At 43.7% G+C, this 11,521-nt stretch overlaps 1 protein-coding gene across 1 annotated transcript; it reads right to left on the reverse strand.

Moving 5' to 3' along the window:
- Nucleotides 1-1,322: 1,322 nt before the first annotated feature.
- Nucleotides 1,323-7,319, reverse strand: klf6a (Kruppel-like factor 6a). Its single transcript, XM_037279654.1, has 4 exons — nt 6,938-7,319; nt 5,137-5,722; nt 4,382-4,505; nt 1,323-3,745 (listed from the first exon to the last, which is right to left on the reverse strand). Exons 1-4 carry the CDS (start codon nt 7,037-7,039, stop codon nt 3,694-3,696), a joined length of 864 nt encoding a protein of 287 aa, XP_037135549.1. The 5' UTR covers nt 7,040-7,319; the 3' UTR covers nt 1,323-3,693.
- Nucleotides 7,320-11,521: the final 4,202 nt, after the last annotated feature.

Below are 11,521 nucleotides of genomic sequence, written 5' to 3' on the forward strand. Positions count from 1 at the left end.
GAGTCTTCAATCGGCCTACCAAGCATGTTTTTGGGATGTGGGAGGAAACCGGAGTGCCCGGAGAAAACCCACGCGGGCCCGGGGAGAACATGCAAACTCCACACAGGGAGGGCCGGAGGTGGAATCGAACCCGCACCCTCCTAACTGTGAGGCGGACGTGCTACCCAGTGCACCACCGAACCGCCCCTAATAGACTCCATTAGCAAAAAGAGCTGGAGGGAGGGGGGGAGGAGGCCCACACACGGGCTTTCACAGTGAAATCGGCATATGTGATGACTTGCAGTCTGGCTGGCTGAATGGACCAGACTCGGAGCCTGATAAGCTCTTCTTCCCTTATTATTTCCCCTCATTTAACTTGCTGGGGGCCTTCATCACAGTCCGTGTGTGTCTGGCTCATGCTCATTTAATGCAGTCCCTCACTCTCGCTGCTTGTCTGTTATTTCACAGTTTGGACGGTGTCGTATTATGTATACTAAAATTCCCGTGCTACTTTGCCAGCGAGAGATGTTACATAAAACTCGATTCTATTTACAAATGAAACACGCTCCTTATCCGTGTTGTGTATTATGCACGGTACTGTAGGTAGATTTGAAGTGAGTAAATGAAGTGGGGCAGATCAAGGCGCTGAAGCAATCCCGGGCAAAAAAACAACATTCCTCGCCAAATCTGGGGAGGTTCTTTTTAAAAAATGGGCTAATTAGCAACTGCTCGCAAAGCTCATTTAAAACGCAAAAGGCCTTTACTGGAAATCAGAGGCGCTAATAAGTTGCCTGCCCATTCTAAGTCATCAGCATAAGCAAGGGAGCATGTTATTTCTCGTTAGTTTATAACTTAAATTCGGCTCTTTGGTTTACCCACTGCTGTTTTGTATCATTATCTGCGTTAAAGAAAGTAATCATCAAACAAATGTATGAAAGTGGCTCTATAATTAAACGCCATGGGCTGTAAGAGCGAGGGATAAATTATTTATACTGCTTTGATGAGCACTAGCTTGCAGTAAGGAACGTGGAGCGAATGGAATTTCAACTATATGACGGCGTTTTGCAGGGAAACTTTTCCGGGGGTGTTTCATTTGATTGGGCGAGCGGTTATTTACAAGTCAGGAAAAGGTGAGGGCAACAGTAAAATAAAAATGCAGGAAGGATGTTGCACAATGGAGCACCTGGTGGACATCACGGTTGTAAATTCATTAGGGAATAAAATAAAATGTTACATTTGTGCCCTTGGTGCCCATACGCCGGCTTTAATCACATTTTTGTCTGCGTCACTGCAGGGCAGGAAGCGCTGGCAATAACTCAACAAATAAGACAAAGGAAGCAAGGTCAGATAAGAATTTCTTATTATTCCAATAAAAAATACATTCATACAGAAATATAACAATTTTGCAAAACAATTCCAAATAAAAATTTCATAAAGCATAAACATAACAATTTTACAAAAGTTGTTTTTTTTTTCCTTTTATACAAAGATTCAATTGAGAACAAAGCTGTGTGTGTGTGTGTGTGAGAGACAGAAGAGCTGGAATAGTAGTAGTGGCATGAAAGAGATGACGTGGAGTGAAAACCATGTCAGCAAACAGAGCTGTTTCAAGGCTCAATTACGATTTGAACTGTATCGGCTGCCAGCTATCTCCAATCTATCGTCGTTTCAAGTTTGTACACGTCTCGGAGCACCCCGGCCATTTGAAATCTATATATTGCCGCGCAACATCTGATTCCTTTTGGCAAATATCCATCGGGAGTCACCCTCGGCCAGTTAGTGTTTTGACTCTGATTTAGCTTTGACAAGCACTGTCAATGGTTGATCTTTATCACCCCCTCATCGGCGCATCATGCCTGCTTTTTGGGCCGGATCCTTCTTTTGGTTTTCCTAATACTGTTGTTGCCTCTTGCTAAAACAGCGCTCCCTAGACAGGTCAATATCCAACCTCCACAGTCAGCAGTCTGTGACAGATTCCATGCCAACAAAGCCTTTAGCAATTCATTACTGTGAGGCACTACAAGGCGAGGCCTGTCCAACTGCAGCCTGTTAATTACAATAAATCTTTAGCTGTTTCTTCAGTCCCACTTGCAGGCATAAAAGGGACAAGGTGGCGAGGGGGGGGGATGACTAAGAAAAGCATCAACTTAAAATAACGGGGGGTCTTTTTTTGTACCTTTTGAGCTGTGCTTGATGGACATCAGTACATACTACACAGTAGTTGACATCGTTAATAACGAAAAATAAGTGCTTTCAACATACAGCATTTTATCTATTTACAGAATTGTCGCTAAATCGGCGCAAAGGAAAAAAATACTTTAGTGAGCACAGTTAAGAAAAAAAGAGATCGCCGTCACCAAACACAACGAGAAAACTTGTAATTGAGCCTTGATCGAGCTTGTCGAAATCACCCATAACAACAAATACGACCTCCCGACAGGAGCACACCGCCGCTGCCTCGGGGCAGTCACTTGCATAAGGCACCATTCAGGTCAACAGTGCATTATTAGATAGAAAGAAAGTACAAAAAAATTCAAAAATTGTCACCCCAAGGCAGAAGATGAATGAGAACAAGCAAGCGGTGGTGAAATGAACACAGGAATGAGGATTTGGTTAAATAAAATAAAAAGAGGGAATCATCAAGGCTTTATGTACAATATTGTAACATTTTTTTTAACCGTTTGCGTTTTAGCTGCACTTTAATTGAAACTATTTGCAGTCCTGATTATAGTGGAAACGGGAAATGAACAAACCCTAGAACCATGCAACACCTGTCTATGATACTGAAGTTATAGTCGTGTTATACCTCTAAGCACACAGCTTATACAATTGGACTACAAAGGAAGCTTTGTAGCTTGTAAAAAAATAAGAAATCAGGCTACATAACACATTGCACATTTAGTAGCTGCACCAAAAACCACCAAAACAAAAAAAAAAAAACTCATACAGCGACCACGGGGGTGAGTTTCGGTCCTAAACCAGAAAGGTGACGTGTTTTTTTGTTTTTTGTTTGTTTTTTTTCTCTGGTAGAAAAACCTCCTCACCCCCCAAGTCTAGGTGCCAGACAGACTGCCACTGGGGAAACACAAGTGGAATGTTTCCCCAGGAAAGCCCACTCAGTCCACAGCAACGTCGGTGCCAGCCCCCTCGGACCATCCAGCTAGCCATCCATCCTTCTCTTCTTCTCTTTCTCTATTCTTCCCGTAAAAGGGGGCAGGCAGGCGATTGCTAAGTCATTCACAGTACATTCGTGCTCACCTCAGACAGTTTTTGCAAAGTACCAGTGTATCAGCTGTCCAATGGGGAGATGTCCCCAAAACATCATGCACCATACAAACAAAATCATTCATTCTTATCTTTTTTTTTTTTCTTAGTTTTTTTTTTCCTGACCGTTTTTTTAAATGAAAAAAATTGCTCTCAGCATCTTTCTCCCTATTGATGATTTTGTCCGCTTGTTGCAACCTTCTGGGCGTCCCCCCCTCTGAAGAGAGGTCCCGGAGGCACTGGGTTTCAGTATGGTGCAAAACAGCATGCTTTGGCTGGAACACACTCCCACCACTCGGCTCTCTGGGATAAGTTCAACCAAGAGGCTGGTAGGGAGACTGTGATTTTTTTTTTTTTTTTCCCCATTAAGAAAAAAAAACAAGAAAAAAAAAAGAAAAAAAAAAACATTTGCCCTCCGCTGTGTTGCTTGGTTTGGTGCTCACCCCGGCTTTAGATGTGCCTCTTCATGTGAAGAGCCAGATGGTCAGACCTGGAGAAACATCTGGAGACAGGGAAGGAGGAGAGGAGGGAGGGCGGGGGGGGGGGGAGTCAAACATTATTGGAGCAGAAGAGGAAGGCTGAGATGTGTTTTTTTTTCTCAAGGACAACAGAATGAGTATTTTTGCAGACTTTACATTATTTATTATTATTTATTAGAAAGGCCCCTTGCTTGGCAATATAATAATAAAACCACATCCAATATTTTAAAATGCTCACATAGCATTTTAGCTACTGAAAAGCTTTTTTTTTTTATAAAACATGATTTTGTAACTTTATAAACAAGACTGCCAGTAACAGTATCTGTAACAATGTAAACTATTTCCATCAGTTTGCCATGGAAAGTCACTGGCCAGGCTCTGAACCAGCACTGGCTGCATGAAAGGCAACAATTGTTTTGAACATACTTTGAAAATACTGCTACACTTGAATGGATACTGCTATCTGTTTTGCCAATTCGGTATTTTGCAATGGTGTCCAAAGAGGAAAAAAAGAAAACAAACAGTCTCTCATCATGTGAAACAATCGCCCTTTGAATCTCTGACTCTTAAGACAAAACTTTCCAGTCCAATTTAGTTGGCAAACATTTTTTTGTGTCCTGCCTGTGTGAAGCTCTGCTCCGCTGTGAGGACAAACTTACCTGTCACAGTGACTGCATTTGAATGGCTTTGCCCCGGTGTGCTTCCTGAAGTGTCTGGTCAACTCGTCGCTCCGTGCAAAACGCCACTCGCAGCCCTCCCATGAACACCTGTACGGCTTCTCACCTGCAACAAACCCAACATTGATGCATTTTGTTGTTCTTCTTTTCACCAAGTCTTATTTGCATAACATTCAAAATCAATCATCCTCCAGGGCGAAACACGCCTGCTGAGTAATGCAGAGTCACGAGATTCCACTGAACCCGTCGGATGACTAGGGTGTTTTTGTTGTACTCTTTTGACGCAACCGGAAGCATGCTTGGAATTCTTCTGCCGATGCAGAAATCCCACCTATGCAATTGCACGCCTCTAATAAAAAAAAAAAAAAGTGACCACTCAAAGCCTCCCAAAACGCGGCAGACCACCACCCGAGCCCATTCCGCCTTTCCCATGGCGAAACTGGATCTGTTTTGAAGTCCTGTTTTCTCCCATGTGCAGCCCCTCCCCCTTACTCCCGCTCGCTTTGGCTCTCTCACTGGGCCAGTCAGTCACATTCCACAAAGATTAGGTCACAGTTTAGGTATCCAGCCATGCAAGGCTAATGTTGCTGTGCACCAGCTGAGGACTTTGTGCAATGTGGGGGCCTTTAATTACGTTACACGTCGGATGTACCATGCCATTTGGGCTGGATGTCTGAATTAGTCGCATTTTCAATCAATAAAGTCTGGAAAATGAGCAAGTCGTGTGTAAAACTCACCTGTATGAGTGCGCTGGTGTGCTTTTAGGTGGGAGCTCTTTGTGTAAACCTTGCGACAGCCGTTGAACTGACACCTGTGTATTCTCCTCCTGCCGTCCGGGGAAACATCCCCGCAGGTGAGTCCCGTCTTTTCCGAACTCTTTGCCACGCCGCCGCTCCTGATTTTGCCCGGCAAGTGCAAGTCGCCGTGCGTGCCGACCCAGCCGCTCACCACGCCGCCGGGCTCGGAGATAGCCTCCGGCGAGGACGGCGGAGTGCTGATCACGGACGGGCTAAAAGGTCCAGAGCCTACCAAGGCAGAGCCCAGAGGGTTGGAGGTAAAGCTGTGCGTGGGTGAGAGCTCCTCGGAACTGTCTGACGCTTCGCTGCTGGCATCCGAATTCACACTGTTGGTGTCAAAAATGGGACTGTCGTGATTGTCCTCCTCTTGGGGGGCCGGGGGCAACTTGGGGTCGGCCTCGGCTTTGGCCTTGTCCCCGCAGGCCAAGATCAACTTGCTCCAGAGGTCCTCCTGGCCATCAAACTTCAGCTCAGGAGTGGAGACGTAAGGCTCGCTCTGCAGATAGCGCTCCAGCTCCAAGCATGTCTGAAGCAATGACAACAAACCAGAAAGTAGAGTAAGAAAACATGCAATTTAACACAACCCCTGCAGAGTGTAGGCTGCTTCACGCTGGATTGTACGAGAGAGGTGGAGGGTGAGGGGGGGGGGGGGGGGGGTCTCCTTTTAAATGATGTATGTGCTCACAAGCCCAAACACTGGATGTGGTGGAACTCTTGCCTGCAGCATCAAGTGAACACCAACAAATTGACATACAATAAAAACCCAAATATTAGAAATGTCTTTTGGAAAGTATTGTAATCTATATTATAAGATCACAGCATGCAGCATTAGCTTAACCTGTGATCCCATTAACAATGAATCACCATCTTCCCCATTGAGTCTCAACATTGTAATTTCAGCAGGCCAATGACTCAGTGAGCAAATTTAGATACCTTTTAAGGAAGCCACTCACCCCCCGCACACACACACATGAGCTATTCAATTGCTTTTCCTCATGCGTACCTCTGACATGCACACACATCCTTCCCCAGTATCAGCTCCACTCCACTGCAGCCATTAAAGTTGAAAGGCAAGGTCCATTGAATTAGATGGTGCTCAGAGATAGCTATATAGAATAAATATTTCTCGCTCTTGTGCAGCCTTTTCCCAGCTGTGCTTGCTTGCATGCCTGCCAATGGGGAATTGGAATTTGATATGCTCTCATCTTGTGCCGCTGATTCACACACACTAACCATGCATGTAGAGCTGTGATTGTTACTGTCGATCTCTTTGATACATTAAAGTGCGATTGTAGTTTGGACTGGTGTGGAACTGCATTGCATCACGATGGTAATATTTTAGTTTCCTTATTCAACTTAAAAAGAGAATATTACTCTTAGCATAATGCAACTTCAACCACGATCATGAACATTTAAACCTGACAGCGTCAATCACAACTCGATCTAAGAAGGATCGTTTCTAAAAATTAAAATGACAGTTTTTCCTTGAAAATCAGAATGGAACGTTGAATGGAGCTCGGTGGAGTCGTGCACACGCAAGCAGGAGCGCAGCGCAAGCTACACACGCACGCGAGTGTTTTGGACTTCCAGCTGTCAGACGTGACAGTGATCCACTTCGTCTACAGCCTCACATTCAAGCCATCTAATCACAAACACTTGACTGATCTCAACCTTAAGCGTGCACATGATCACGGATAGTATTTTGCGACTTAGCGGAAAATTGAGTGGATGACATATTCACCTGCTGCCAGTACTCCTCCAGTGACGGTAAGGCGGAGAAATAGCCCGTGTCGTGAACTATTTGAAGTTCTTGAAAGATGCTGCACATGGGTAGAACATCCATTTTGCCCGAGCTTCTTTCAAAGTAAGCCTATTTGATCTGCGCGTTAAACGTGTTGGTAAGGAAGGAAAAACAAGCCAAGAGGAAAAGGAGCGAAGAGTGTCCCCTGCTGTAACTCGCATGCGACGCAAACCGAGCAGCGCTTGTTTTCAAGCAGCCTCCTTCCGTCCCCCTCCTTCTTCTCTTGCCTGGCGTTTAAGGTATTTGCAAACACTGCACCGGACTAGATGGCGAGCAACTGGCTCTGCAAAGTTCCCTATTCAAACCTCCAAGCCCGCCCCCCCTTCCTCACGGCTGGATGACGCTTGCTGAGGATCAGCCAATCAGCAACGAGCAGCTTCCTGCATGCCAAATGATCTCACAACTGACCAATCACAATGAAGCTACGCCTACATGACGCTGGATCACCGCTCTGATTGGCGCATTTGACTCCCAGTGTCTCGTCGCTGATTGGATAGTTATTTTTAGCATGTATATAAGCGCATAACTCGTACGGCCACTTGCTCCAGTCCAGTTTGTGCGTTGCTCGCTTCATGGTTGACCACAGACAGCGCATGTGAGCCGAAACTGCTCGATCCCTTTGAAAACATACCCCTCTCGCTCTTTCTGTGCTCTCAAGTAGCACTGTGACAGCAGCGTTTAAACGCTATGAGCTCACCCTAAACTGTGGTGAGGAGTGTGTTGACATCGGTCTCGAGAAAAAAAAAAAAAAGTTTCAGCATATTCTTGAGACACTGGTTGCTGGAACTGTGTAGTTATTACATAAGTTTTACGACTTGAAAAGGGGGGAGTGCAGTTTTGCATAGAACTGTCTGTAATTTAGTATGCATGTGTAATTTAGTGTTCCCAAATAAGATGAGCTGCAGCTGGTTGATGCTCTTTTTAGGGAGTCCAGTTAGTTGACCATTGCAATAATCAAGTCTTCTGGAGATAAAAGCATGGGCAAGGTTTTCCTCATCTGCTTGGAGCATGCAACATGCAAAGTATTTTTACAGTACAATTTCCCCTCAAGTACACACAATTCAAGTTTATATATTAACTCATTAATTTCAGGAAAAGCTATTTGGACTTACTGTAAATGAAATACTCAGTCCCAAGTCTATTTCTGCAATGTTTACAGTTTGTTTTAGAGGTTTTAGTAGAGGTGCAAACACTTTGGCTAGGAAAAACAGCCAAAAATACAAAACAAGAACATTCTCAGGCAGCTGTCGTAAGCCAAAACTCACACCCAGAAGCTTACATGCAGACTAACCAGTCAAACGTTGCCATTGAGTCTTCAGCACCCGCACACATCACCGTTGTTGTTTTGGCTTGCGAGTTTTCCCAACATAGAGTAACTTAGTACACTTCAAGAAACCAGTTTATTTATTTCTTCTAAACCTAACAAAAATTGAAGTGCTTTTTTTTTGGACTGGAACAGATTAAAGGCATTTCAACTTAATTCAACTGGGTAAATTGATTTGACGTACAAATAAACTGAGTTGCAAGCTTTATTTTTGATCAAACTAAAGCCATAAATCAAGGTACTGTTTTCACTGTGCTTTGGTCCTTTAGGCAGTTGCTTTGGTCTTTAATTTGGTCACAGGGTTAGGCGTGGCCTTTTGTCTTTCAGCTTTGATTCCTCGGTTAGTCATAGCCTGAATGTCTAGAGTCCCCTCCCATTCCACTTCTTCAACCGATTCAGACTAAATTGATTAAGGACAATAGAAAACATGAGCATCCAGGCAGACAGGACAACATTACTAATTATACTATTGTATAAAGTTGCATTTAAAGGAATGTTTTGGGTTTTAGGTTGAGGACACTTACAGATAGTAGAGGGTAAAGCCAGTGTGAGTCAGCGTTCTTTAAAAAAATTCCATCTCTTATAAACCTGCCCGAGATTAGTTTTGGGTGAGGATGAGCCTAGAAAATCTCCTAACCTTGCAATTTAGGTTAGAAGTCTTGCTTCCCTCTTCTGTGACTGGAAGTAACCCAAAATGTACCTTTTTTGCTCTTGCAACCTCTCAACCATGTCCAACGGTGACATTTGTTATGAACGATGCATCCGCTCGTAACATTCCGTGACATAGTTGTAGTGACTCTACGTCACTCGAGATGTCCTCTTTTAGTTTCCTCTGCCACTGCGCCAGGTTGCACTTCCTGCACGTATTGCATAAGTGTGAAGTTACACGGCGACCTGGCACGCCAACTCCCGACGAGATAAACAACATTTCGAACACAAGAACCGCATTGTCTTCCAAGTGGCAGTATTTTCTGACATTGGCTAAGTAGACAACTGAGCATCCTTTGTGCTGCTCTCAGCTGTGAGGCCGTATTTGTCACCCTCGGCATCTGATTTAGTCATATGGTGGCGGGATGTCTTGTTCAGCCCGGAGCTGGACTCAGTAGCTCCGCTTAGGAATTCCACTTTGCTTTTATGTTTCAAAAGAGCCTATTCATTGTGTCCTTGTAGAACTAAATGGAAAGAGTGAATTTGAAAAGTGTCCATTTAGTGGAGCCGCTAAAACTCATTTTTTGTCACGGCACATGAAATGTAGAAGAATGCAAGGCTCCTCATTGCACAATAATGGCCCGTCATTACTCATACATTTTCCAAGTTGCCAAGGCTTCCATTGGATGTATTTGATGAATAACATAGTACACGTTCGGGTCCCGCCGGAGCATTAGTTGGCTGCTCTACGGTAATCACTTCCTTCAGAAGGCGTCTTAGATGAAGCATTTAGAGAATGCAACGGGGTCCTTGCATGGCAGTTTTATCTTGGAAGGCCAGGTCTGCAGCTTTATCATCGTTATGTAATTCCAGGCCCGCAAGTAGCCGCAAGGAAAGAGCAATTATAGGCTGACCCATTTAATGCATCACTGTCAACCCAATCAGTGAGTTGTTCCATTGAGGGTTTCTTTTTTTTTGGGTGGGAGGGTGTGAGGTTATAATTCAGTGACCGGACGCAAGTAAGTAGACAATGACCCAACATTATGCTAAGCAACTTAACCTTATTTCTCACATTTATCTTATTGTTGAAATGCTGGAATTGAAATGAATTGGAGTGAAGCAGATGATGTAAAGAATGTAATGACAAGGTCCATTTGACTTCAAAATCAAATACTTCTGAGCATCCACGTGTTGCATTTAATGACCTGCTACTCTGCGTTTAAATAATCAGGTCACTGCCATTCATCTACTATATCCATAAAAGCTAATGAGCAAGGTAATATTGTATGTTGGATTAGTTAACAATTATGAACTGCTTCAATGGAAAAACATGTATTATTTTTTTAAATTACTTTTTACCTAAAATAATAATTTATTTTATTATGCTATATCATTGAAATGTAATATTAGGATAGTCATTAAAGCACAAAAGTCAAAGAGTCTTGTTATTTAGTTCAATAATGTCTTTGTGAGTGCCCTTTAAAGGGTTAAAGAGCAAGATTTGGTCTAAAATGAGCTGACATGTTCATTTAGCATATTTGTTTACGAGTGTCACGTAAAGGTTCCAGCCACAAATTTATCGCCCGACAATGTTTATACCGGCATGACAGATTCCGAAATAAACCTTTGCTCATTATTTCCCCGCCAACAAGCAGAAGGCCAGTTAGTAATGAGGTACATCGCTAGTGATAGAGATGCATCGCCCTCTGTGGGGGCCACTGAAATTTGTCCAGGCTTAAATAAAATGAAAATAAAAATAATTGATTGGAAATCAATGCACATATATCATTCACTCTTTTGTTAAAAGGAGAAATGGATGGTGAGCGAGAAAGGAGGGGGGGGGGGGAAAAAGAGCTCCTGGAAAATCAATATTCATTCAAATCATAAATCAGAATTGAGTCAGCGCTTGGAGGGAATGGGAGATAATCATTGGCCTGGTTTTGGATTACATACTTGGCAAGGGTGAGTCTTGTCCAGCCTGCAAATATGTCCCCGCACATCATAACGCACCAGATCCTCCCGTTGAAATGCAATGACGCTTTAATACGACGTTTGCCTCTCGTCGCTCTGTCAGACCACATCTGGGGAGAGATCAACATGTTGGGACGCACGGTGTCACTTCCATCAGTCAACGACCTGGCTCTTGACCTTGAAGATGAAGAGCGCTCCCCTCCCCGTAAGTGTGTGTGCGCTCGTGTCTGTGAGTGTGTCTAAGCGGCTAAGCAGACATGCATCAGACATAGCAATCAGTCAGGGGTGCTCTCGTGATGTTTGGTGATGGTGCTTCATGAATTGGTCTGCGTGCTCCATCGCATTCAGTGCACAACCATGCATCAGTTTGCTGATACATTGGTTGGGGGGGATCAATATTGTCCACCTCCAATATGATAAAAGATTTGGGATGCTTGCTGCACTTTGGTATCATGACTCATCAATTCCAAACTCTTAATCTTATGAATGAAGGAAATATTTGGCTGCAGAAAAACATCATACAATGAGTAATTTTAAAAAACAATAAAATGGTGTTTTGAGTCTAACATGCTCGGAATTGC

The sequence above is a fragment of the Syngnathus acus genome, chromosome 20 (assembly GCF_901709675.1).
Source record: "Syngnathus acus chromosome 20, fSynAcu1.2, whole genome shotgun sequence".
NCBI classification, from domain to species: domain Eukaryota; kingdom Metazoa; phylum Chordata; class Actinopteri; order Syngnathiformes; family Syngnathidae; genus Syngnathus; species Syngnathus acus.

Excerpts from the sequence above, each read along its gene's own strand:
- klf6a (XM_037279654.1), bottom strand. The coding sequence starts at position 7,039 with ATGGATGTTCTACCCATGTGCAGCATCTTTCAAGAACTTCAAATAGTT. Across the intron at positions 5,723-6,937 it reads TGGAGGAGTACTGGCAGCAG|ACATGCTTGGAGCTGGAGCG; the intron begins GTGAATATGTCA and ends TCATTGCTTCAG. Across the intron at positions 3,746-4,381 it reads AAATGCAGTCACTGTGACAG|ATGTTTCTCCAGGTCTGACC; the intron begins GTAAGTTTGTCC and ends CCCTGTCTCCAG.